This window comes from Cavia porcellus, unplaced genomic scaffold (assembly GCF_034190915.1).
Source record: "Cavia porcellus strain 051 isolate PalLab524CR breed Dunkin Hartley unplaced genomic scaffold, mCavPor4.1 scaffold_24, whole genome shotgun sequence".
NCBI lineage: Eukaryota > Metazoa > Chordata > Mammalia > Rodentia > Caviidae > Cavia > Cavia porcellus.
Window position 1 is genome coordinate 53,351,471 of NW_026947507.1, and position 27,484 is coordinate 53,378,954.

The 27,484-nt window shown below is 40.6% G+C and overlaps 1 protein-coding gene across 8 annotated transcripts in view; it reads right to left on the reverse strand.

The window, feature by feature from the left end:
• Nkain2 (sodium/potassium transporting ATPase interacting 2) overlaps positions 1-27,226 on the reverse strand; it is a 945,741-nt gene extending 918,515 nt beyond the window's left edge. Inside the window, exon 1 of one of the 8 annotated variants that reach the window (XR_010042736.1) lies at positions 26,985-27,226. Coding sequence is in view for 2 of the 8 variants with exons in the window: in XM_063235057.1 (XP_063091127.1) it covers positions 26,809-26,901 (93 nt within the window). In the remaining 6 variants the exon portion in view is untranslated. Of the gene's footprint in view, positions 1-26,630; positions 26,664-26,808; positions 26,944-26,984 lie in introns of those variants that run through there. The other 7 variants (XR_010042735.1, XR_001199302.3, XR_010042734.1 and 4 more) reach the window with 7 other exon arrangements.
• Positions 27,227-27,484: the final 258 nt, after the last annotated feature.

Genomic DNA, 27,484 nt, shown 5'->3' on the forward strand with positions numbered 1-27,484 from the left:
TAGGCTCCCATGCAACTCTACAAGTCTTAACAGAGAAGAAAGCAAGAAAAGAGGAACCAGACTTATGCACACTCCACGCAAAAGGCTGCTTGCTGACCAGCAACCGTGAAATGGCTGTTTCACGAGCAACAAATTAAGTTCTACTGTGTGAGGCCATCGGAACTTGGGAGATTGTACGACATCTCATCTGGCAATGTCCTGACACAACGGAGCCCCATGTGCTTTTGAAAGGTCTCTGGGAAGCTTCCAGGTAGACAGAGAAATGAATCTAGAGCCTACAGGAAATTTCTAGACTGAAGACTTAATCCAAGAGTCATCTGAGTAATGGTGATGTTAAAACAACTTGGTGTGAATGAGGTTGCTTGAGAATAAAATGCAACTAGAAGGGGACATAAATTCAGCTCAGTAGCAGTGAATATTTCACCTGGGCAGTACAATGGAGTAGACTTAATAGATGTAAAGCACAACAGGTAAGCCCACTGGTAGCCAGAATACTTCCACTCAACTACAGTGAAGCACGCTCTGTACATTTCTGCTTTTACTCCACATTTTAGTTACTTCTTTGTTGCTGAGATAAAATACCCAACAGTCATAAGTTAAGGAGGGAAGTTTTATTTAGGCTCACAGTTTGTAGGGTTCAGTCCATAGTCAGCTGATACCAAGGCAAGTTGGCATGGCAAAGGGAATATCCGAGGAGAAACAGCCCAAGGCAGGGCAGGCAGAAAATCAGCAAGCAGCAGCCTCCCTTTCTCTTTTTATTCCATCCAGCTACAAGTCTACTGATTGGTGCCACCTACACCCAGATTGGGGCTTTTGTCTCCTATAAGTCCAGTCAGCCACACCCAGAACTATGTTAATCTAATCAAAATAATCCAGTCACTGCACACCTATAATCCAGCACCACAACCATGATCTAGTGACTTGTAGAAGCCCACCCATAAGCACATGCCACAAAAGTCACAAATGCCATAAATATTTATTGAGCACATGCTTTATGCCAGTCATTATTTGAGTGACCATAAATGCATCAATGTTTATCAAGTTCTGAGAAAGATCACTGTGATATCCTAGAATAGGGGACCTTGTCCAACCTAAAGGTCAGCAAAAGCCTCCCAATGACATTCCAGCTGAGACCTAGAAGGGTAGCAGGAGTGAAGCTATCCAGGTTAAGAATGCATGAGGAGGTATCCAGGTTAAGAGCATAGCATGGAATTCCTGAGCACAGAAGAAGCCTGAGGCCGTTTTGGAACAGGAAGAGTGACAAATAATTAACAGGAAGACAAGACTCAAAAGGTAATAGGAATCAAAGTGCAGAGACTCGGTATCCCAAACTGGAAACTTTACCCAAAGTAACAAATCACAACTTGATGGTTTTGTGCAAGTGAGTGATACAGAATTGCAACACCAAAACCAAATTTCCAGTTGGTGACATTAAGTATAATTTTAGGAGTTGTGTAATGATCTAATCACCACATTTTATAATATTTCCAAAGGAGTACCACACACTTTCTTATGATCCATTGCTAACTAAAGTCCTTTGTTATCTGACATAACTTCACATATAAATAATGAAGACAAATACTCATTAGTCAAAAAAAATTTAGATCCCATAGAATTCCTCCAATATAACTTTAGAGGTTTGTTTATACTCTTTGACTAATTTTAATCAGTAACTTAAAATATGAATGATCAGTTCACATTTATTATTAATATTGGTTAATTCATTTAACAACCACTGACTGAACCAAGTAAAACAGACAAATAAAACTTAGTATCTGCCCCAGGCAGCTCATTGCCTATAGGTGAGGAAATTTAAAATAATGACAAGCACTATCACAAACTCTCAAAACTACATGCAAGCAGGGGGAGAATGGGGCCTCAGGGAAGTCTCCATAGAGAAGATAGGACTTGAGAAAGATCCCTCAGGTAAGCAATATTTGCACACTGGAGAACAGAGAGTGACATCCCAAAGGAAAGAAAAGTCAAAGCAAAGGAGAAATAAAACTTTGTAATACACACAGTGTTCTGTCCACTCAGTTGCTGAGTTGGTTCTAGAAAGTCTTCTCTTGTCAAACAAAGGACATTGCAGCATGACAGCTATTCTTAATTGGCACACACAGTGAACCTCACAACTCACACCACACTCTGTGTTCTCTAGCATGGTACTTAGGGATTTCTAATACACAGATACACACACACACACACACACACACACACACACCACCTATGCTTTATGGGTAGCATTTATTTCCTGCCTTATCCCATGTGTATGTAAATTCTTCTACCAAGTGATCTTCATTCAGTGCACTGAAGTATCTAAACATCCATCCCACACAGCAAACACTCCAGGAATGTGTTTCATACATAAACCTCAGGCTGAGAGCAATTATCACCAAAAGCTTTTATCACATAAACCTATCTATTAAAACACTTGAGTACAAATAGTTAATTATATTTATGTATATTCTCCAAACTAATATATGTTTACACAATAAAAAGTCTCACAAAATAGAAAATTTCCTTTAGAAAAGATGAACATAATTATACATAGTCTAACAATGTCCCCCCAACTTTTATCCATATGTTATCTCCACCTCAAAACACAGTGCTTTTATTTTCATAACCCCTCATAGCCCATTGGCTAGAATCAGTCATATGGCCACTTCTCACCCACGAAAGACCCTGGGAAACTCACCCCTTCCATTCCAGACCCTGAGATTTGAGTACAAGGGAATTAGATTCACAAGGTGAAGCCCATGCTAATGGCGGTGCTGTGAATAATGAAGGCCTCTGTCTCTGACCCAGAAGTTTCATACTGTCTGGTGAACGCCTATGAAACAGTAACAGGCTGACTTATTAGCTCATAAAAGAGGTTACTCTGAAATCCTAAAGCCTGCAGGACATTGTCATTCTGCTCCTTCTAACAGGGAAATGGCTCTGTAACACCATATTTCCTAGTAAGTTTCTAATTCTACATGTCAGTGTGGGCTGTTAGTTTGCGTGCACTTTCAGGAATACACGCATAAAATGTGCATAAGCATGGAATCACTTGTTTTAAATTCTTCTACAATTTTAAAACTGAAAAGTTTTAAAGGGAAAAGCATTGTTACTTTTCTACACAAGAGTTAGTATTTTAAGTTTTCTTTTTATTAATCAGGAGAATAGTAGTATTTCTCATTGAAGAAGAAACGGGCTTCTCAGAAACAATAAAGCAAAAAATAAGAACTAACAATAGAACCCCTTTCTCAAACAGAGTTCAAGTATACTATAATTTGGCCAGATTATTATTCCATGTGCTAATGGTATTATTTACCAAACTTAAGTGCACTTAATTCTATTTTAAAATTAACTTCAAATGACGAAAATTAAGATAAGTTCTGATAAAGTAGTTAAAACTTTACATTTCTTGTAACTCTAAATTAATGCAAACAACAACTAGTAAAATTACATCTTGTAGAGATTCCACATGTTCAAAGGAAATGGTACCATGAATGATAATTCAATAATATCTGTAACATGGAAATGGAAAATGGAGATTATTTCTTAATTGCATTTAAATTAAACCTCTGCCCCAGGAATAGAAAGATGAGCTATCAAACATGGCAGGGAGAAGGAGTGTTCTTCTGCAGCCCCTGTCAGTTACAATGTACCCCTCGACAACCACAGCAACATGCCCCATAAAGCTTGTTATGATTTAGAACTATAGTACGCCCCTAGGCTCACGTTCTGAAGGATGGCCTGCTCAGAAGGAACAGGTCACTGGGGACTTGATACAGTACTTCTCATACCCAGTTACGTCTCATCCTCTCTCAGCTTCCTAACTGCCAAGGGTTGCTCATTTCCTCCTCTATGTCCTTCTTGCCTAGAAGTGGGCCAGCTATAGACTGAAACTGTGAGCCAACTGAAAGTGACAATCACAGAAATACTATAAGAAAATATTTCTTTTAGTTTTTTAATCTGCTATGGCATTAACCCATCATTGTTTGAAGCAATTTCATAAAGTAAAAGTGGTTCATAAATAAGAAAATAAAGCGACAGGCAGTTGTGTGGGTGTAGACTTGTCTCTGAACCTTCCAAACCTCAAATGTAAAGTGGGAGGGTTGGTCTGAGTAATCCTCCATTCACCATCAGGATCCAATATCATATTAATTATCATATTAATTAGTAAATGTAAAACCAAATCACATTACAAGTAGCTTATTCTTGAGGATTAAAGCACTGAGAGTTACCAAGTTACTGTGCGCAATAATTCCGATCCTACACACCTGTCAGACAGACTGCATTAAGAAGACTGGATGAGAAATGAGACACTGAGGGGTACTCAGTGCCTCTCAGTTCCCTTTGAATTCCAGGCCTTGCCATGGATATATCTGTAAGTCAGACTCAGTGAATATTTAACTTCACCAGGGATATTTCTTGCCGAGTTACCCACAATTTGCAAATTACCCACAATAAGCACACCACCATGGAATCAACATGTGCTCAGTGTAAATGCCTGATGGAGATGCTCTGAATACATCAAGCCTGTTTTGTTCAGCTCTTCTGTCATATTCCATACCCCACCACCCTTCTTCAATCTCCTTCCTAGAAAGAAAACAGAGCTTACTGGAAAATAATTCTCTGTCTCTGCAATACCTCCAACAGTCAGGAGCTAGTAGGTGTCCATTAGACACTGTGACCATGAGCTGAGGGACTTTTCTGAGATGAGGCATATTTATCATAAATTCCCCTAATATTTAAATAAAATATACATGAACTTAATTATCCCCTTCTGTGTCACCTATCAGTATTTTAAAATACAAAAAAAAATTAAAATTATTTACCAACTCATACTACTTTTTTACTTAAACTTTATTTCCATAAAAAATTAAAATTACATGTTCATAATTTACATATTAAATTGATATGTTGAAATCTGAATATCACCATGTAAACATTTTTAACAAACTAATGTCATCTATTTTTGCTCTTCTCCTTCTTTACTGGTATCTTTTTTCTGTACATAATCAAAATTTGTACCACTTTGAAAAATACATTTAAATATTTTGGAGTTCTGCTATGTTATTCAAAATTGCACTGCATTTAAAAAGTGGTCAAATTCAAATGACAGCTTCATTAAAATAATCACAGTTAGATTTTCATATATTCCATATGTCTTGGTCACTCTCTTGCCAATGAGACAAAATATTTGACACACACAACTTGAAGAAAGGTGTATTTTGGCCCCTGGATTTCAGAAGTTCCACTCCATGATTCATAGGCTTCAACGCAGAAGTGGTATGGAGAAAGGATCTGACAGAGGAGGTGGCCAAAAAGCAGAGAGACAACGGAGGGGCCATGGCAGGGGACACTTCCTTCCAGTTTTCCGCAGCTATGACCTGCCTTCCACCAGCCCCGTCTCGACAGCACAGGGAGCTACTGTTCTCATCAGTGTTTTGGACAGTGATCCCCATGATGCAGTCACCTTACACACACACACACACACACACACACACACACACACACACACACACGAGGCGGGGGACATTCTAGAGCTAAAGCGTGCTACCGTATTTCATCTAAATCACCTCGCTTAAAGAGATCTGATGACACAGTCTTACCTAATGTACTGGTGAAACTGTGTATTTCTTATGGTTGATGCCAATGAATAAAAATATCATCTATCACGTACTGGAATTTTATTGGTTTCATTTTTTATCTGATGCATACATAAGGAAGAAATGTTGCTGAAAAGCCCTAAATTAAGCAAATGAAAAATAAATTAATTAACTAAAGCTGCTAAGTTACCTGAGAGTTGCCCTTGGGGCAAAGTAGCAGGGTCTCTGCATACTGGGACACTGGGGCAGGAAATCTTTGGGTTTAGTTGGCCTGGCCTTTTGGCAAGGTTATGAACATGCTTTGATACCACACCCATTTCTATTCAAAACAGTATCTTGATCTACAGTAATAATAAAAATGATTAATTTAAAAATGGGCAAATGACTTATATAGGTATTTATCAAAAACATAAATAGTATATACAGACAACATATATAGATACATCTGTAACAATAGCTGATGACCACATGAAAAAATGTTCCACTAATCATCAGAGAAATGCAAATCAGGAATACAGTGAGGTAGCACTCCACACCTATCATGATGGTTCATTATAAAAAAAGTAGATAGTAACGAGGGTTAGCCAGGACATATGGAAACTGGAACTCTTCTGTACTGATGATTGGTAAAATAATGTATCCAGTATGGAAAACAGTACAGCGGAATCTACTAATAATTGGAAACTAAAATAGCATTTACACTCTCAGATACGTACATCAAGAAATTAAAACCAAGGACCTAAAGAGACTACTGCACACCTGGGTTCACAGCAGCATCACAGAATGACCAAGAGATATGAGCAGCCCAAAAGTCTACTGAGAGAAACATGAACAAACACGATGTGGTTGTATGCACACACAAAATTTCAGACCTAAAAAGGAAGGAAATTTGGATGGGTTGTAACATAGGTCATCTTACAGACACTATGCTAAGTGAAACACACTAGTCACACAAGAGGGACGTGCTGTATGGTTTTGCTGCTATGAGATACATAGAGACAAAACGTAGAAAGGGTGGTGGCCGAAAGCCGGGGCAAGGAGTTAAGGGAAACAGAGCCTCGGTTTAGGAAAATGAAAAGAATTTTGGAGAAGGAAAATGGTGATGTTTGCACAAAATATAAATGTACTGAACACTCATGAACTGTCCACTTAAAACACTCCCATACCACATACTGTCATGTACATCTTTCAACAAGTTGAAAGAACTACTAAATCACTAGATATTGGCTTAATGTAGTAAAACACAAAAAGAAAAAAGTGACACTCTGGATGCGGTGTATACATGTTTTATTCTTTAGGTTTCTTTTGGCCATTCTGAAAGCAAAAGCCAAGAAATCGCTTCCCTTCCATCTTTGTCCTGAATCTGATAACAGTGTCATTGAAGGAGTGGGGACATCCACCAGCAGTGTCCTCGTCCTTGTCAGTCCAAGACAATGGCACAATGGGATCCTCCCGCTACCTCCACACATCGCAGCGGACACATGTTCTCCTGAACCACTAAGAGCAGCCCTGTATCTTCAAGTGCAGAAATTAATGTGGCTCAAAATGGTATCTTTCAGCACACTATAGCACCTATTAATCACTTTTAATTCATGATCTCCAGAAAAGTGCTTTTTGACTGATTCAAGCTACTATTTTAATGACACTTATTCCCTCTCTCCTAATGAAATGGGCTATTGTTTGAAAGCATATCATCCCAATGTTGCATAAGGGTTTACATCATTGTTTCTTAAAGCAAAAGGAATCTTTAGACACACACAGCAAGGGGCTTTAATAGATAGCAAGATTTGGTGTTTTGACATGTCCACAGTCACTGAATTACACAGCCGAGTCAGTTTTAGTGATTCTCTAAACAAAACTCCTCCCGAAATTGAGCTTTGGGACAGTCGAATATGCTCATTTTAACCCATCCCGAGTACTCGAATGATTCCTCTAATTCTGTCTCTGAAAAACTAAATTCTCCATTTTGAACCTTAAGGGAATGGCACACATTACCTGGCAGATGTGGGAGTGAGTAAAGGTAGCATAGTTCGGGGATTAGGATATTTCACTGGTGCATGGCTTTGTGTTCAAATAGGGGCCAGTATGTCAGCAGACTCTGAAACAGATTGTTCAGTGAAAATTATTAATTAGCTACTCTCAGTAACCTATTCTAAACTGCAAACACCTTTTAGACATATTGATTATTTTTCGGATACAGGTTTATTTCTTAAAAATCATTTTGGTTTAGCCTTATGACTATGCTATCATCAGAAAGATGTACCCCCTCCAAGAAAATGTGTATGCTAAAATTCTACCTCCAAGGTGATGGCACCAGCAGACAGGGACTTTAGGAGGTAATCAGGCCATGAAAGCAGAACAGTCATCAATGGGATCTGGGCTCCCATAAAAAAGACCCGAAGGAGCTCATTCACCTCTTCTACCATGTGAGCACACAGCTAGCAGGAGCCATCTACGGAAGACGAAAAAGTGGGCTCTCACCAGGGATCCTGTCTACTGTACCCTCAATCCTGGACTATGAGCCTTCAGAAATATGAGAAACAAACTTCTCTTGCTTAGAAGTCAGCCCCACCTGCTAGAACAATGGGATTGCTGTAAGACCAAAGAGAAACCTTTCAAAAAGCGTAACACGCACATCCCTGTGTTCTGAACCCACCACATTGAACTCAACGGTTCCTTTGGCAGGAAAGCAGGACAGTATCTCAGGACCTGGTCCCAAACCAGCAGCCCCACTTCTGAACCTCAAACCTTTTCCATGCTGACTTACGGGGAACCACTTTTCAATTAGAAACTACTTTAAGTTCCTATCATCACGCCCTCCAACGCAAGTCACAGGCATAAGTGCTGATAGCAATGACCCCACCAAAGCCAAAGTGACCCCAAACTACTACTGTTGTAAATTCTTATATTTGCTAGGCAAGCTTTTTGTTTGTCTGGTTTTTAGGCTCCAGTGGGTAAGGTAATTCCACTTGCCATCAGTATAGCTGCCACGCAGACTTTCTTCACCTGTTCTTTCAGATATTCTGACTGCCTTACAATGAATACACGCTCCTGCACGTCAGTTTCAACCTAAGGAACAAAACCTTCCCTGGAACTTCATTTTTGTGAAGCCTTGAGGTTCCTGCTGATCTGTAAGGTGCCCAGCTTATTCCTTAGTGTGCGAACTTTATGAGCTCTGCTGGCCTGGACGCTCAGGGGCCGCCTTCATTTCTTCACAGGATCCTCACTGTGTGGAATTTCAACACGCATTTAAATGTTCAGAAAGGTCAGAAGCGGTTTATAAATGAAAAATAAGCGCTTTCAGTTATGTGCAGACAAATTCTATTAGTTACAGACAAACTGCCAAAGGTCATGCAGTTAACAGCAAATCTAAAGCCAAACTCCAAGGATCCCACTTCTCAGCTCAGACACTGCTGACATCTGAAGCATGTGGTTTCTCTTCTCCTAACAAATCATTTCTCCCTAAACCCTTCACACTGGTTTCTCCCATTCTAATAAAACTGCTTTGCCAGAATCTTCGAGCTTCAGACCCAAATGCTCTCCAGGCCTCCTCCCCTGGAGTTCCCATCTGTGTTTCACCATCTGGCTGCTCCTGGGTCCTCCTCTCAAGTAATCTCTTGACGACACGAAACCTGGTTCTCCTCCGGATACTGTAAGCACTTATCTTCTTTCCAATAATTTCTTCTTTTCTTCATGTCCCATGAGTGGTGCTTCTAAAAATGCAATTGTGTTTCTCAGAAGTTCAATGAGATCCAAGTCTGAGTTGTTCAACTTGACCTCTAAATAAATCCTGTAACTACCTGCAGGACATTTCCATGGTGGCTCATACTGTCCCTTGCAGTGCAAAGGAATTCAAAACCAGTTTCCAGAACTGTAACCCTCATTTAACCAGCTTCCCTGATTGTCGTTTAACAATAAAGCTGCTGTGCCTCTTTCCCAGAGAGCTCAGAGCTACCTTCTCTCCACTACTGTACCAAAACACCCTGTTATCTCACTTCAACAATGGCTTCTTTTAAACCTTCTGTTTTCACTCTCACACTCTGAGCTATTGGGAGCTAGTTCCACGGGACCCATTGCTTCATGCCTGAATTGGAGTTATTCTATCATTACAGATACTACTATATCAAAACTGCTCTGTAAAGAAAATACCATAGGTTTGTGCTGTGGTTAATCATCATTCTTGCTGCAGCTGGCACCCCAGGCTGACCTGATCACAAAGCCAGACATCTCCTATCACAGCTTCCTGACTGCAGCCCTCCTTCATTTGAGTTTGCCTTCCATTTCTACCTATTTTTCCATAAATGTTGCTTTGAACGTATCATTATAAAGTCAAGCCGGAGATTTAGCTCAGTGGCATAAGTGCTTGCTTGATAAGCAAGAGATCATAAGTTCGAACCCTGGTACCAAAATAAAATAAAGACATTATCCCGTCTGTACATCATTTATTATAAAATTAAATCTTCTGCAGTTTTCTAACCCTTTCATATGATACAGAGAGTACTTCTTGCATGCTAAATAGGTATGACTAACAGTACCAAAAAATTAGATGTATTAGCTTTTATTTCTCCCAACATCTCCATAAAACAAATGTCATTATCCAGTTCATTTTTCAGAATAAGAAACTCAGGAATAGAAATATTAAATAATTTAGGCAAGACATACATTGTCAATTAGGATTTGAGACACTGATTCCAGCAAAAATGCTCTCAAAGACCACATTATACTAGAAAACTGGTAATTTCACCTAACTCTGTCTATCCATTCATAATTTCCCCTATACCTCAATATACTTTAAACAGGGGGATAAATATTTCAGATCAACCAACCCCATGTGTTCCTTTGAAATTCTTATGTTAAAGCACCTAACTTTTTTTCAACACCCAAAAATAGACATACCACATCAGCATCTAACGCTGCTGACCAGGTAAAAAGGTATCTTTTTTTCTTGCCATTCCATGACACCAAGCTGGGTATAAATCTGTTGTATTTATTAAATAAATATTTACTTATCAATTGGACTATCGCCTTCAGACTACAGAATTCTAATGGCAAAATTTAAAGAACCATAGCAAAGAGTGAAGTAAGCCCTCCAAAATGCCCCAGGTTAAGAAGCAAGAACAAGGCAAAACAAAGAAAAACGTAACTGAGTTTTCAGATTTTGTGTGTATTTTTTTGCTACAGCCCTTCCACTCTACAAAAGCATGGTGTCTGCGTAAGTCACTTGCCTGGAAAAGTTAAATTATTGAGTTAAAGACAGTAAAAGGTACATATTAATGCTTTTCAAGCAGTATTTGTTAAAAATTCCACACAAGGTTTTGAAAGGGTTGATTTATCTTGTGATTAATTTCAATCATTTACTCTCAATCTAAAAAGATCAATATAAAAATGGCTGAAAAAAATCTTCAAATTCAATGAACTCTATGCATGATACCTGACTTCATTTCCATCCAATAGCACATCCATTTATTTTTACTAGATTTAACAAAAAACTGTAAGAATGTATCAGCTTCTAAAGTCACATTGCTCATAACCACATTCAGGACATAGCCCCACCCCTTCGTCCAGCCATCCACCCACAGCTTGCCTTCCCCCAGTACCCATAACCATGGTGGGTCTGAACAGGCCTTTGCTTGAGGCCTAAGGGAAAATACCTACCTTTCATTACACACCACAGTTCTTCAATTGACAAAGACTGCTAACAGGGACATGGGATTTGGAAGGCAAGGACCTGTGTCAGGGTCTGTACTCTGCAGCTGCTTTGTGATATCCAGCTCTTTAAGTATAATACACAGTCAAACGCCAGATCAAAAAATAAATTTTAGGGCCAGCATGACCAAATCAAGTGACAATGACTCCTGGTGTGCTACTGGTTTGAGCAGCATCTTACACTAACATTCAGATCAGCACCTGTCTTGACACCAGTTGCTCTCATCCTCCAACTGAAAAAGAGACACCTGATCTACAATGGTGAGGGCCAACCCCAAGGAGTCAAGTGACCTTAAAGAGCTATGTTCAATGACAAAAGTCGATGATACATATGTGTAGCAATCTATTGGCTATAAAAATACCTCACTTTCACCCCAACCCACTTTCAGGTTAGAGTTCTTTTCTCTCCCTAAACTGTCAATCTGTGTAATAATCCAGGGACAAAGGATTGGCTGGACTGTAATAGTATTCACTAACGCTCAGCATCAAGGGCCCAAATAAATCCTGAGCAATACCATGAGCTGCTCTGCTTCTGAGGCCAAAGCACCAGGAAACAGCTAGAATGTTTCTGCTACTCGTGATATATTCATTGTAATTACTCCTCGAGCAAAGCCTAAAATTGCAATTATAATTTGACAAGTATTATTTTTAAATCTCTTGCAGAAGAAAGGGCATAAGCAATAGTTAAACTTTCAAGTACTAAGTGAGGCTATTATTTTTCTGTATAGGCTTTAAACAATGTAAAAATTGTTGAAGGTATTACCAATAGGAAAGTGTAACAATGTCCCAGTTAATTTCAAAGTGAGGATCAAATTCTAAGAAGGTTAATTCAGTTTCAAGATGCATGAATAAATACCGTATGGTCCATCTGTGATCTGGACTCATGACCTATAGAACAGCCATCACATTGAGACTCCAGATGGGTGGAATCTGGTCCTGGTGTGATGTTTTCAGCCAGGAAACTTGCAGCTACCAGAACGTAAGGCACAGGGAACCACACACTTCTACCACCATGCACGACTCCAACTTCTGTCACTGCATCTACAAACTGCACCCACAAATGCGTCTACAGAACTGGTCAAGACCACTTCTGACACAGGCATCTTACTTAAAATTGCCAAAATTAAAAATTTCTTCTGGCCTCTCTTTCCCACTTTTCTTCTTTAAAACATAAACCAGAGTGCACTTTAATGACTTTCAGAGACAAATGGAAGATGAGGACCAATGACTGAATCCACAGGTCTCCACTAACGGGTCACAAGACCTGTGTGGCTCCTCGCTGAGTACCTCCTCCTTAGCCCACGGGGCAGAGGGCAAACGGCATTTTGAGAAATTTCTTATTCTAGATGCAGCACTGTTCTAGGCACAATATGATTATGAAGATGCACATGATAACTAAACTTCAGGCAACTAAACTTCAGGATTTAAAAATGATATCTCAGTTCCAGAACCATACTGTGAAAAAGCACAGAGAATGTTTTATCTACCTTTTTTTCTGAGAAGAGATCATTTTTAAGTGTCAAGCCATCATCTAAAAATCACACTGTTCCTTCTCTTCCTGCTATTTTGACAAAGCACTATGTGAGCGGAAAAAAATAAGACATAATATCCAAAGCAATGAGCAAACTATTTACTTTAAATCATCACTGCTGGTCATGCTTCCTGGCTTTCCATTCTAGTTCAAGAGGTAATTTGGGGACTGGCACAGATTTCTACTTTAAAAGCTAGCTCACTGGTGTCCCTTTAAAGTCTCTTTACTGGAAGCGCATCCTAAATAATTACCCAGCTGGTATGAGCATCTCTGAAGGCCTGGCCACAACCTAGCTTTCCTTTGCTTTGCTTTAATTGAGTGCATTTTTCTTCTTTCCTCTTCCTTTAAATTAGCAAGTAAGACTGGGAATCCTCCACACTGAGTTCAGATTGTATTTTCTAATTAGATGACTGGAAAGCTTTAATTAATAAGATGACCCCAGCACAGAAAGAAGGTCATATTGTTAAGCACTTATAACTTACAAATTTTAGCAAGCACTGACTTTTGCAAGTCAGCCAACTTTGTTAGTTCTCAACAATTCTTTAATTAGGCTAGACAGAAAGGAACATGCAGAAATGCATGTCCTGGCCCAGGCCCAGCGGGGAACTCTTGCGATCTGACTTCTCTAAAAGTCTGTGGTGCAGCAGGCTTTTTCACTGTCTCCAGCTCTCTATGCATTGATGTTCCCTGCACGGGATGCAGAAGGAAGACCACTGCTGGCACTGTGAGCACTACAGACCACCGCTCACCAGCTCTGCAGAAAACACGCCACACCCAGGCGAACCATGGATTAAAAAATGAAGTGTATTCTAAGTAAAACAAATTCCGTCTCCTCAAATATGTGTAAGTTATTTCTGATCACCTAACTTATCTCCAATTGAGAGCATTATTTTTATTTTAATTTCTCCTGTCCCATACCCACCATGTCACCTTTCCATTCACCTGGATATTCAGAGCACCTGAGAAGATCTTTCCAGAACTGCATATAACTGCAAAGACAAAATGCTTCACCTCCACCTTGTTCTGAGATGATTTTGCCTCTACAGTTCCTAATTTGTCCTATTTGTCTTATACAGGAATGCAGAGAGGTAATTGTGAACTATTTTCTATTGCAGTATGAAGCTGGAAAAGCATCTTCTCACCAAGTTCTTGGAATTTTCAAGTGCAAGATTTAATTATAAAACTATCAAGCTAAAAAAGCCTTCAAGAAGTACTGTCATTTACCAGCCCCTCCTGCAGGCCTACCAACCAGAGTCCACAAAGACTGTTACTCAAACAAATCAAGTTGATCAAGAGAAATTACACAGAAGATAGGATAATAATGATTACTGTGTCACTGACAATTACATTCTTATTATACATTTATCTCATAATTAATATGCAAACCTTATCAAAAATATTTGTTAGTCAAGACCTTCCATGCCGAAATATATACTGTATGCACTTTCCAGCAGAATGGCACATTTGGGAGAAGATAAATTAAAAGTGTCAAATAGCCATCAGCAGTCTTTACTGGTACTGAAAGAAAGGTGACATTGACTAGGTCTTAGATAAAAATCCACCTGGCTCAAACTAAGCCGAGCACAACAGCCAAGAATGCTAAAGGCTTGGCTGAACACATAATTGACCATAAAAAGTAGCTTTCAAATAAATCTAGATTTAACATGGCTTTCCAGTCGATACTCCCACAAATGCTGACTCAGCACCCCACTTTCCTAATGTGCATCTCAACCTCCTCCCAATCTCCTTCTCCCTCCATCCTGTTCACCCCATGAACCTTCGCAGCTGTTAATCCACTTGCTTATTCTTCTAATTTACTGCTGGCTTGGAAATACATTGAAATGGAGAGAGATTTTAAATGTCTACCTGGCTACAATGCTTCCCCAAAGATTCTGTTTCTATAGGTTAAGCGGAAAGGGAAGGAGGCTGGTGCTGATCTTGTATAAGCCTCCATGAAATTCCAGCCTGGGGCCATGGGTCCAGGGTGTGAGGCTCACAGATGCACAGTGCCCAGACTTACAGCTAATTTCCCTCACATCATCCCTCTCACTAGCCTCTGGACAACTTGAAGTCTACTAGGAAGAAAGCTTTTTGCCATTTCTAGGTGCTCTTTCCAGCTCCTTGCTTTAGTCAGCGGATTTCAAAAAGACTCATTTTGCAATTTTGCAATGTCTGGAGGCACTGTTGGTTGTCACAACTGGGCACACCTTGGATTCTGTGTGTATAAGCTAGGGATACTAAAACAGCCTTGAATTCCCATAACAGGCCCTCACAATAAAGTTTGTCATTCCAAAATGGCAATGATGCTGAAGCAGACAAAGATGCTTCCCCCGAAGCTGACCTTTCCCTCCTATAAGTGCTGTATCTGCGCACAGGTTAAACAAAGAGTCCTCTCCCCTCAAATTATTTGCCATAACCCAGTCGCCTTCCCACTCTCCTGAGTCATTCTTCCTTTCCAACTCCTCAACTGCTTACACCAAACCCCACACAAGTTCTGACCAGGACATGCCACTTTCTTCTCTTTTTACCGTGTTCTTCTTCAGTCTCTGACTTCCAGTTATCTTTAGTAAGGTCAAATGCACCGCGATGGTTCTTGTAAGAGCTGGATCTCACCCACTCACATACATCTCAACAACTAGGCATTCTATCAAATTTTGCAGACAATCAAAGGTCTCTGCATCACACAGTAAGTGCCAGCATCACATGGGAAGTGTGCTACATCACATAGGATGCTCTGCAGCCAACAAGAAGTCCTCCAAAACAGACAGGAAGTGCTCTCTAAGGTTGATGGACTGTGATTAGAAGTGTGTGAATCCCCTCAAGTTATCTGATTTTTTTTATTGAAAAGTTAATAGCATTTAAAGGTTATCAAAAGATTCATGATATGCAAAAAGTTAAAAAATTATCACTGTAAAGATATAAAATTTAAAGAGAGAATTATTTTATATATTGACATTGTACAGCCTTTGGAATATCTAAATAACTCTGCATCGAGTCAACTAAATAACACCAGTAACATTACACTGAATTTATGTGAACATTTTATAAAAACTGGCCCAGGAAAGGAAGAAACCAAGCAGGACCAAGATTATGCAGCCATGGATATGCAGGTCTCATCAACAGTGATCTGACTGAAGGTGAATTTAAACATGGCTTTAAAACACACAGAGAAAAGGACAGAAGTGTTTTCAACTACTATCATATTAAGTGAGTAGTATGGCTTAGTGAATAAATAATAAGGATCAGGTTGCAACTTAATCTTTAATTATTACAACAACTAGATATTAGATTTATGACAGAAACGTGGCTTGACATCTCTTTCAGTGACATCGTACCCTAATTTCCAACATGTTCATTATGCCATTCAGGTGTGGCCACTTCGTAAATCCTACATGATAAAGCTAAGGTAGTAATTACTTAACTTCCTCCAACTATTCATTCATGAACTCATTCTCTTTAAAATAATCCTAACTGAAACAGGTTAGGAAACAGCTCCAGGTGAAAGTTTCTCGGGGTTTTCTTCACCTCTAAATATGCAGGGCAGAGCGCTATGCATATCTGGCACTGTGCCCATGAAATGTTACATTGTTTTTCATGTGATGACAGGGTTCATTAAACACAAGTCTCCCTGCCACAAATATGCAAGGAAACTCATCTGTCTGGAAAGCATGCACCGAGTTACTACAGAACCTTGAAAACATCAGTGGAGTTCATTTCTTTCCATTTAAGAAAAAAACTAAAATATTAAAAGCTATTTAACAAATTTTGAGTTAAAGCAAGCACAGTAACAGTGATAATAAGCACCTTCCTCATATGAAAGGAAAGTGAAATTCAACAGGTCTCCATTAAGGATTAAAATAAAAGAGGCATATAATTAGCGTCACCAAACACTGTTGTTACAGTATTTACACTTACTAAATGGATACTAAACTATATCATTTACCTGATTTGAGGAAAACTTGCATGAATGAAAGGAAGTCAATTCTGTGTATAAAATGGTAAAGGGAGGAAGCACTGTTCCATATTTCTGAGAGCCTGCAAAGCTTCTCAGGAAAGTTTTCAATGAAAGCAGAAATACATTCTGGAGAAAATGCGGGAGCCCCTCTACCCCACACTGCTTCAAGCCAGGAAGACAGAGGCATTAGGACAAGACCACGAAAGAAGCAAAATTTGATAAATGGAAACAGTTCTAATGGAACTACCACCTTTTGTGTTAATAAAATGGAACGGTGCTGGGGCTGGGGCTTTATCTCAGCGGCATAAGCTCCTGCCTTGAAAGCAGGCAGTCATGAGTTCGATCCCCAGTACTGTTAAAAAGGAAAAAGACCAAAAAAAAAAAAAAAAAAAAAATGGAACGGTGCTTTTAAACGGGAAACTCTCTTCATCCCTGTTCATAAGGGTAAGAATTACACAATACTACACATGGTTCTAATGTTTTAGAAAATTATAAGATTGGGGTTCCCTATCATCAAAGTTGTGCTCAAGTTTTATCACAAAAGAAAAAAAAGATAAAGTCCCCTTTCTGCACCATTTGCGAGTAAGCAAATGTCAAACAGCATCACAAGTCCTCAACTATATGTCTCTCTCATGTCCCCAGTGACTAGAATGAAACACACCCAGAGACTCTGCCCTTCAGGAAGTTCCAGGGGAGCCAATGGGGAGCCCCAGCTACACCACCCTGTGTAGGCAACAGCGTCCTGCCTTCTAGGCGAATGAAAGTGAAGTCAGAATCACTCTGCCTCCAGGGGTGAATTAAGACCCCTGAAATTAAGCCACTTCCCATGGCTTCAGTGCTATAGGTGAAGAAAGCTTCAGCGTGGGATCAGAGTCCCTGGAGGCAATGTGTGGCCAGCACAGCGGCTCTCCTCAGGGCCTGCAAACACCCTCCCACTGGTGTCTCTCTCATCGGGCATCAGCAACTGTGCTTGTTAAAACTCATACTCTGGGGAAAACTTTGCCTCCCCGGGCTAGAAAGAAGGCCCTGGAGATTATCACATGAGTTCCCCACCAAGGAAGAGTTCAGATACAACACTGATGGCTCCATCCTTTGACCCAGCTGTCAGTGAAAAGATTCGAATGTCTCCTTATTCCATTGTATAACTGGTACCACACACAGGCCAACAAAGACTTCTGGGAACAAGAGAAGGCTATAATGATTTGAGCCCTCCACTCCAAACTAAGACCCATTTGTTTTCCAAGAATGAAGCACTGTTTGGAGGTTTAAATATGTAACTGTTTGGGAGTGCCTGCATCACTTAGAAGATGACCCGATCCGGGGCTCTTCCCTACTGGCCCTGCACAGGCGACTCCACAGGGTGTGGTGCTGAAGCAGCCAGCTCTGTCCTGGTCCAGGGTGTGGACCTAGCTCCTCACCCACCCCTAGCAAAGGAAGAGATCTCTGCAGATGTGCCCTCTGGGTCCCCGAAGGTCACAATGTCCTCCCTCCAGTGCTACACAATGACAGTACCTTTCACACATCAGCAATTAACTGGACTAAAAACAAAGTTAAATTTTCTAGTTAGTGGTTAAAACATACTCTCAAGAAACTCAAACATAGCAAAAAAAAAAAAAAAAAAAGACAGCCAGGTATCTGAAAATAAGATACTCCTATTCACATACTGAATAATGTAATATTTGATATTCTAAACACCTTTAGGTATTACTATCAGTTAGAAATGTTTCTCATAAGTTGCTTCTATAGTGAATTCGTCCCTCTTCCATGCTTAGGTAAATTGTTTAATACGAACTACCAGAAAACATGACTGGTCTAGAACAGTATTTCATGCAAGTTGTTTCTGAAAACTCTAGTTTCGTGGAAGATTAATGAGGGCAATCAGAAAAAGAAGTTTCTTGGACCACTGCAAGCACTTTGTAAATATTAGCTCAGTGAAGAGAAATTAACCAAGAGTTTATTTAGTGTATGATTTCTTGAAGTTGTTGATATAATAACATGCACTGACCCATGGGGACAATGAGAAACCAAAGTGCTGGTCAGCAGGACTCTGAAGGACTACTATCCAGAAAACATTTTTACAGACTCCAGGCTGATGGAGTAGGTGGAAATGTTTGTGAAATGTTAATCCTTAATAAATGAAATATACGTATCAGACACAGAAGCATTTCATTTCATTTGTTTTAAGCTACCTGCACCTAAATTTATTTTCCTCCTTTACACAGTCTGCAAAAATTATGAGTTGATGAAGAAAAAGAGTTTCTTTGAAGAAACCAATTGGTGCAACCAGGTCCACAGCTGACACAGCACAGAAACACACTGCCACTCCTCCTGGGCTGCCCAGATGAAGACTTCTGAAAACTCAAACCAATAATAACTACAATGATTGTAACTTCAAGCCCATGTCCTCCCTAGGATATGCCCTATGTGACCTAGGGGACAGAGGACAGGAATTACGTGCCCCGCTCCACAGTGAGAAAACAGCACCAAACACCTTACAGGCTTGGACAATACAGAACTAGGCAAGCTGGGCAGAGAAAACTCCAGCACCCAACTCAGTCTGGCCGTGCCTTGACATATCCCTTCTCCCCTCTTCCAAGGCTGTGCTTACTATGGACAGAAGGTCTTCCACAAATTTAGACTGGAGTCTGAGCCAGTAAAGAAAGATGTTTGAAGAATTCGATCCCATTCCAGTGTTACCAGGCAGAATGTCACTCCCAGATTCTGCTAAATCTTTATTCATTACAAAGACACAAACTCAGTGGAAAGACCTTTCCATTTCTATCACATACATTTGCAATGGAGCCGCAGTGCCTGTGTGTTCACTGCCAGACAGCTTGGACCACCAGTGCCACATACAAAACTGTCCCACAGGTGGCTTTTTATTAATTTTATTAGTAAAAAGACTGATCAAAGTGATTAGATCCATGTTTACCACTGCTGGCTCAGCTGGCAGAAGCATGTTAAGCCTGCAAAGAAGGCTAAGTAAAAGATCAGAAAGAGCCACACCAGGTCCTGAGGAAAACTATTCTCACATACTGGCAACAGACAAAAGGAAGAAATGAGCTCATTATTTAACTGAGTTGGAAAATTTCAAAGTCACATTCATGCACTCTTGTAACCCCACTATGGGCAGACCTAGCCTGCACTGCAGGCCGGAAGCTCTCTGAGTCTGGTAAAAGCCCAAGAGTATCACCACCACCTGGGAATTCCTCAGAAATGTATTCTCTGGCCCTATCCTAAACCTATAATGTCTTAAAATCTGGGTTGAGGTGAAAAGATCTGTGTTTTAAAAGCCCTGAGAGGGATTTCAAAGCAACTTCATGTTCAAGAAATGAACCGTAGTTTATCAATACCTATTTCAAAGAATCTGTTTAGTAGAAGACCTTACCAAGCACGATGACTTCAGCGAATAGTCTCAATAACTGTGATTGGAATGAAGGCAGGATTTAGAGAACCTAAGCAATGACAGGTATTAACATTCTGCATCACAGACATCCACTAGAGGTGGGTTTAAATAAACAGAGGAATTTAAGAAAAGTGAATTTGCATCTTCTTCCTGCAGAGTCTGTTTTAAGCATACAAAACATTCCAAGCAATGAGTGATGTCAGGAGTTGGCCACAAACGTACAGCAGCTGTAACCTTCTTCCCTTCTCCCCACCCCTGAACGCTGAAGTGTCACAGACGGAGCAGAGCTTTGCAGAGGGTGCAGCTCTAGGTGTGTCACACAGTGCTCGTGAGTGTACGATTCCAGTGAGAGGTGAGGGCACACTTCGGCTCAGGGGAAGCCTTCTTAATGTGCTTCTCAGCACCCCTGCGAGGCAGCACTCATGTAAACAGTGCCAGGAAGGCCACAAACAGAACCTTGGCGCTCGCTGTGCTTCCCCAGCCAGGGCAGCCCCGTGTCAGCTCCACTCTGAGTGCCCCTGGTGGCACTGAGCAATTCGGAGGTGGACACTTCTTTTATTAGTTAAGTGAATACAAGACACTGATCCAGTTTTCTGCTACATAGAAGCCAGGCAATAGACACAGGAGGCTCAGAGACGGAAAGACCTGGATTCAGTCCATGCTCTCCCACTTCCTAAGGGGTGATTTGAGGCTGTGTGATCTTGGAAGGCCTCTGCTTCCTCCTCAGTAAAATGAGAATGTTAATGTCTAATACACGTCTCACTGGGTCCCTGGATACGATTCAGCAGAAACGGAAGAAATGTTATTTAGCATTTAGACTCAACAGGTGTCCAATAAATAATAACTTTTCATTACTGTTTAAATATATTACAAACCTAGATTAGAACAGCATGCCAAATTATTAAAGACACAAAATTTTTGAAAAACTCATCTCAAATAGCACATTAGCAAGCTGATCTGTAACTTCTCCAAGAATCTTTTTTCAACCTGTAGATACGATAATTAACTTTACGAAGTCTTATACATAAATGAATCTGTGGTTGAGAGAATAAAAGAAGGTGAAGGGAAGGGGAAAAAAAGAACTGAAATGTGTCTTATACATGCACCAATTCCCTACAGTGGGTGTAATTATTATGTACTGCAAACATGGACAAATCAAAGATAAAACCAGGCAATTCATAAGGAGCTGCATAGGTAAAAATTATTAGCACTGGAAGGGCCATATTCCTACTGCAAGCTGAAAAAACAAAAAGTCTAGAGCTTACACAATATTAAACACTTGAAAACCACTGTGAGACCCAGTATCTGTTTTAGAGCTCAAGCAACAAGAAGGAAAACTTGGTTTTTTTAGGAAGACAAAGCAGGTAATTTTGGTAAACACCAAGAGCTTTCACATACGAAGATACATGCAATATTAAAGGAGAGGAAAATGGTGAATTACATTTTTTCCCAATCTGATGAAAGAAATGGTATTTTATTGTGTTCCATCATAATCAATTTCTTGGAGATGGCAGGATCAAATAAGTCATATAATTCTATTTCCACCCCTGAGAAAGTAGGTATAAACACGCCACCTCTTTCTGTGATTAGGGTGGAGTGGGTGGGAGAGAATCCTGTGTGCCTGTGTCACGTGGCTGGGGCACAGTCATGCACTTTGGGATGCTGCGTGGTCAAGGACAAACTCAGAGGATGGTGACTACACCACACAGCACACCCTACCGCGTTCACACCGCAACAAAACACCAGTGACGTCCCCGCCGCTGAGCAGCCTGTGACCGTCCTCTCCACACAGAGAAGAAACAGCGCTCAGGTCTCCATGGACAAGGCACACCAGGCTGGGAGAGATCACCACACAGGTGAAAAAGCAGCAGAGGAAAATTTGCCCTATGTGTGACGCCCACCGTCCATGTGCCTTGGACATAGGCTAAAACACATTCTTAGCAACCTTAGTTTCATTATAGACACATGACACTGTGCTGCCTGATATTCTACCAAATAGCATGACTAATATTATAGTCTTTACAATTTAAACTATGAAAAGATTTCATGCACAGTACGCTATGATGTTATGTTTATTTTTGGCTTAAATGCAGGAGTATAAAAATGTACTTCTGGACTGGGGCTAAAGCTCAGTGGCACCGCGCCTGCCTGGCAATCGCAAGGTCCTGAGTTTGACTCTTGGTATCAGAAGAAACCGAAAATCCAAAAGTGTGCTTCTGTCTCTCAGACTGTACTTTTCAGGCAGGTGTATGTAAGTGCTTCCTGTCTTAAAAGTATCCCTGACTTTCATTCTGAGATTCTTGACTGAGGAAGTGGAAAACTCAAAACTCGCCTCAAAGTGTAACAGTGTCAGAGGAGAAGGATCCGGCAACGCCCAGTTGTGTTTCTGGGCCAATGGTCACAGGGGGTCCCCTTCCTGAGGGGCTGACAGTGCAGTCGCTGCCCACCAGGGACTTTATCTCCAGAAGAGAGGAAACACCTGTATGAAAGCCGACTTGTTGACATTTTAGCTAGGTGACAGTGTAACAAGTTTCGACTCTGTTTGTGAGCCAAGAAATGGACTTGGGCCCTGGAAAAATGTTCTGTGTCTTTGTTGGCAAACATCAGACAAAGCAAAGTAAATTACAATGAAAGGATAAGTTACAAACAAGAATTTGTTGAAAAATGTTTTCCTTCAAAAGTATAAAACATGATAAGAAAGAAGGTTACTTGACAGCTTGGCAGCTGCTGAGCATGTATTTATTCTTCACAAGTTTATAAAGTGTTGCTTGGAGATTTTCAGCCTTCTCCTTGAGTTAGGTCAGTTAACAACTTCAAGATTTTATTGATGACGTTTGAATGTGAAATTTAAAATTTGTTGAGCCAACAGGGTTTCCGGCAGGAGCGCTTGTAGTCTAAACTTTTGAAGATCTGTCCAACTTCTCAACAGGGTCTTAGGAAAATCACAAGACTCTACCCATGTGCTCTTTGAGTGACTTCATTTCAGTGGTTTAAATTTCAAAATGCCCGTAGACCACCATGCATAATCACGAACACTGCATCAATCCACGATATCTGCATTTCACCATAATGACAATAAAACTTTTGTCTGTCTCCAAACCTATGACCTTTGCTGAGTACATTTGTCTCTGAAAAGTTGAGTCACTGTGCAGCAGAAAGCAGGTGATCATTCTTAATTAAGTTTCAAATGAGACGGCTCACACAGCTGCACACACACGTGTACTAACCTAATCACCAGGTGCACCTGCTCCAAGTTAGCAATACTTCATAGAGCACATGGCAAGAATGACAGTTTCAAGTGTTAATCTGTTGAATGTAAATCCAGACTTCCTTTCAATAGCTGATGAGACATATGCTTTGAGCCACATAGAAGATGGGTGTACAAAAATGTGGGCAATTCTGAGCTGCCCCATTTGAAAACAAAGCTGTCTTTCCAATCTAAAATAAGTTATGTTCTTTTGTATTATTATGGAGCGCTTTTGTACTAAGAAATATCAGGGGTTTTCAACATTTATATAATGTACTTGTGATTCCACAAAACATTGAAAAAGGAAAGCTGAACTGTTCTTAATCTATGCTGCCAAATCTGTCCCTGCAAATGTGGTGATTTCTGTAACTATCTAAGATCTTCAGTTTCTGAGATTAAAGACAGTAATGATAAAAAGAAAATTTGTTGAGATTATGAGCTTAAACTCTGGATTCTGCACAGAGAGTAAATCTATTTCCACAGATCACACCCCTTTCCACAAGAGTCACCCTAAAATCTGAAGCTGAGGTCCCCCCCAAGCTCCAAGATTTTAATTTATGATATATACAGGTACTTTTTCAAAAAATGCAAGTTTTATGTTGAATTTCTTTGGTATGGAACTCTAGTTTTATTTTCTCTCTCATAAAATGATTTTTTGATTTCTTAAAAGAATACATTTTATCTACAGTTGAAGTCTGTCAAAGATTAAAATAAAAGTACATTTTAAAAATATAACTAAAACCAAAGATATAGATAGTTCTATACCAGTAAATACCAGTAAATTTCTCTATAATATTTGCAACTTTCCATCATGTGTTAAACTATTAAAATACGATTGCTCTCTGAAAAGGAACCTGCTGAATCAAGTGCCTAGCTCCACAAAAGGTAAAAGTTATCTTGTCCTCTCCAAAGATTGGCTGAAGATTGGCATACATGTAAATGCCCTTTTATACTTAACTAAAATACAAATACTGTGCTAATGGAGATTAGTCTTTCCAAAGTATTAATAAAATTATTTAAGGAAGGCATTTTAAAAGTTTTTATATGAAGACTATCTTTGGCTTCAGTTAATTTTAATAAATCTAACTTTGTGTAAAGTCATCAAAAAAGTTATCCAAATGTATAAGATCACACACTAAACACTTTAAAAGTGAATTGCTGTGTTAGTCAATGGTATACTAGTTACAAGTTCACAAACCGGGTTTGTTTGTGAGAGCAATCTGTACTCATATAGCTCAAAAGTGAGAAAAGTTATTAAAAATCTAGAAAGAGTAAAAGCAAAGCACAGAGTTCTACTTGTTTTTGTGCTGGGCTTTGCAACTATAATGTGTAAGAGGATTATTTTATTTCAAACTAAATAGCATATTTCCAAGAAGCAAAAATGACCAAGAGTTGCGGAGGTCCTTTAAGAAGATCTGGTCCTGTCATCTTAGGGAATAATGGGTTCTCTTTGTCCTCTGTGTTTTGTTCTGCACCCCCATTACCACGGCTGTTGTTTATATTAGCCTGGCGGCACACATCGTGTGAATGGGGGAAATCGCATGATACCTATGAAGTATGAAGTACTCCTCTGGCTTCGCACACACACTTCTGCTTAGGCGAGCACATCTGGCCTACAGCTTTCTCTATCTTGTTATACATAGCTATGATTCAGATATGCTTCATGAGTGAGTTAGGAATCCTCTGACATGGTTTCTTGTATGCATGTGCATATACACCCACATAAACGTCCACACACACAAAGAAAGTGTAAGTATTATCATGCAACTTTCTGTATTTTGCTTCCCCATTGGTATATGCACGTTTTTCTGAAATTGCTAAGTTGTAGAACTTTGTATGCATCACACAAAGTGCTGTTTGTTCAGATACATACAATTCTCTCCCCCACTAATGAGACTCCACTACATTACTAATTAAAAGTTAAATCAGTCTAAAATTTTTAAATTGAAAACAGCATAAAAATGCTCTACCCACCCACTCACTCTGCTCTGTGCTTCACACTGTGAATCAGCAAATGTAATCACTTCTGAATCATATATAAAAACAAGAATTCTTTTAAAACATTTATATAATATGGACTCCTTGTCTACATGGTTGGTTTAATACAGCACATTTTCATTTTGGTTAGCTTTACCAACAAGAGCAAAAAACCAAGAGTACTTTATTGAAAAACTTATATGAATCTGTAGCACATAAAAATAAACTAGTTCATACAGCATTGAGAAAACCTAGCGCTTTGAATTTTATATTGATAGGTCCATCTTCTTTTGCTTACAACTAAGTGAAAGAATGCATCATTCATAGACCAAAATAGATAACACCTAATAACTTTCCTGAGAAGAAAACACCCTGAGTAAAAATACAGCAAAAGCACCACTTCATCTAAGGACCAGATTCAACCAGACAACAACAAAGACTCTGAGCTTCAAGACAACTGGTAAACAATGAAGGAAACTTAAAGAATTCTTTCCTTCGATTCAATAGCACATCTCTCTCCTTTCAAACACTTTTTACTGATAGCACTGTCAAACAAACGTCCCCTTCTGCCTTGTGGTCCTCTCTGCCTGGAGGAAACAATCTGGTAAACTATATGGAAGGCTATTCAGGTTAATTTACACTTTCTAAGAAAAGCTACTTGATGACAAGTGAACAAGTACCTCCTACCAAATTAACCACTTCATGGTGGTGTAATTTTCACCTCTACACTCTCCTCAGCCCTTCCTTCCCTCGCCCTCAGGGAACTGCAATTCAGAGACATTACGTTTTCCATTATTGGATCCTTGCCTCTTTGCAAATGTGCAATATTCTTCAAAAAGTACTTACAATTCTCCATCCTGGGATCAGACAACAGAATCTGCTTCAGGAGCGAGGTCACATACAATGTAACACAGAATCTCTTTCCCTGACATTGCTTATAATAATTGTGATTTAAAGGTTACAGCTTCAGTCTGTGGCAATGATGTTTATGAGTTCATGCAATGTCTTTTCCATATACATACTTTTAAAACTCAAGGTGGCTTCCAGATCAGACCACTGTTAGCATACCATTGTCCTACATAGTGCTTTTTTGGACCTTTATAATTAAGACAATATAGTCCTAGAAAAACAACACAAGTCAAGGAAGAAACAAAGACACGGCGCAAAGTATACAGAAGAAAAGTCAGAAATCCTGAATTTCGGTTTCCCACCTGTATAGTAAAATGCATGTGACCATCACGCCGCTCCAGGAATAGGAATGCAAAGCATAAGGAACAAGAGGCACATTTTGCTTTTTTGCTTCAAGAAATTAAGGACAACAAGTTTAACCCGCACCTGCCAAACTGCCTTTAGAGACCAGAATGGGTGGGCAGGGGACGACAGGCTCACCTCTGCTGCACCCCACACCGCAGGTCCCCGAAGCATTCCAAAGGCAGTCACTCTCCCGGCCGTCTTCCCTCTTAATTTTTCTCCCAACCTCATCCCCGGCAGACCCTCCCCGGCACTCCCCCCGGCCTCGGTCTCCGAGGCACACGGAAGCGGCAGAGGACCCAAGTGTCACTTACCAGTTGCATGCCACAGATAAAGATAAGCGTGCACCTGCCGCTGCAATAACCCATGGTTTCCAAGACCCCTGCCACAGCCAGGCTGTCCCGTGTCGGCCACCGTCGAGCCCCCTCTCTATCCAATCAGCGCGCGGGGCCGGCGCGGCCAACCTGGCTGGCGAGGATGGCGGGCTGCGGGCTGCGGGCCGGCGCGTCCCGGGGAGGGGCCGGCATTAGGACCGCGGGCGGCGGGCCCGCCGCGCAGACCTCCGCCGCCGGAGTGAGCCGGGCGGCCGCGGGGACGGGCGGCGGCAGGCAGCGCCCTCGGGCCCGGCCCCGCGCTGCGCCCCCTGGCGCGGCCGCCGCCGCCCGCAGCCGCCCGGAGCCGCCCGGAGCCGCCCGCGCGCGGGGTGAGCGGCTGAGCGCGGTCGGCGCGGCTCCGGCTCGAGCTCCGCTCCCGCGCCCGCAGCCCCGCGGCGCCGCCCGCGGGCCCCGCCCCCGCCGCCGCTGCCGCCACCGCT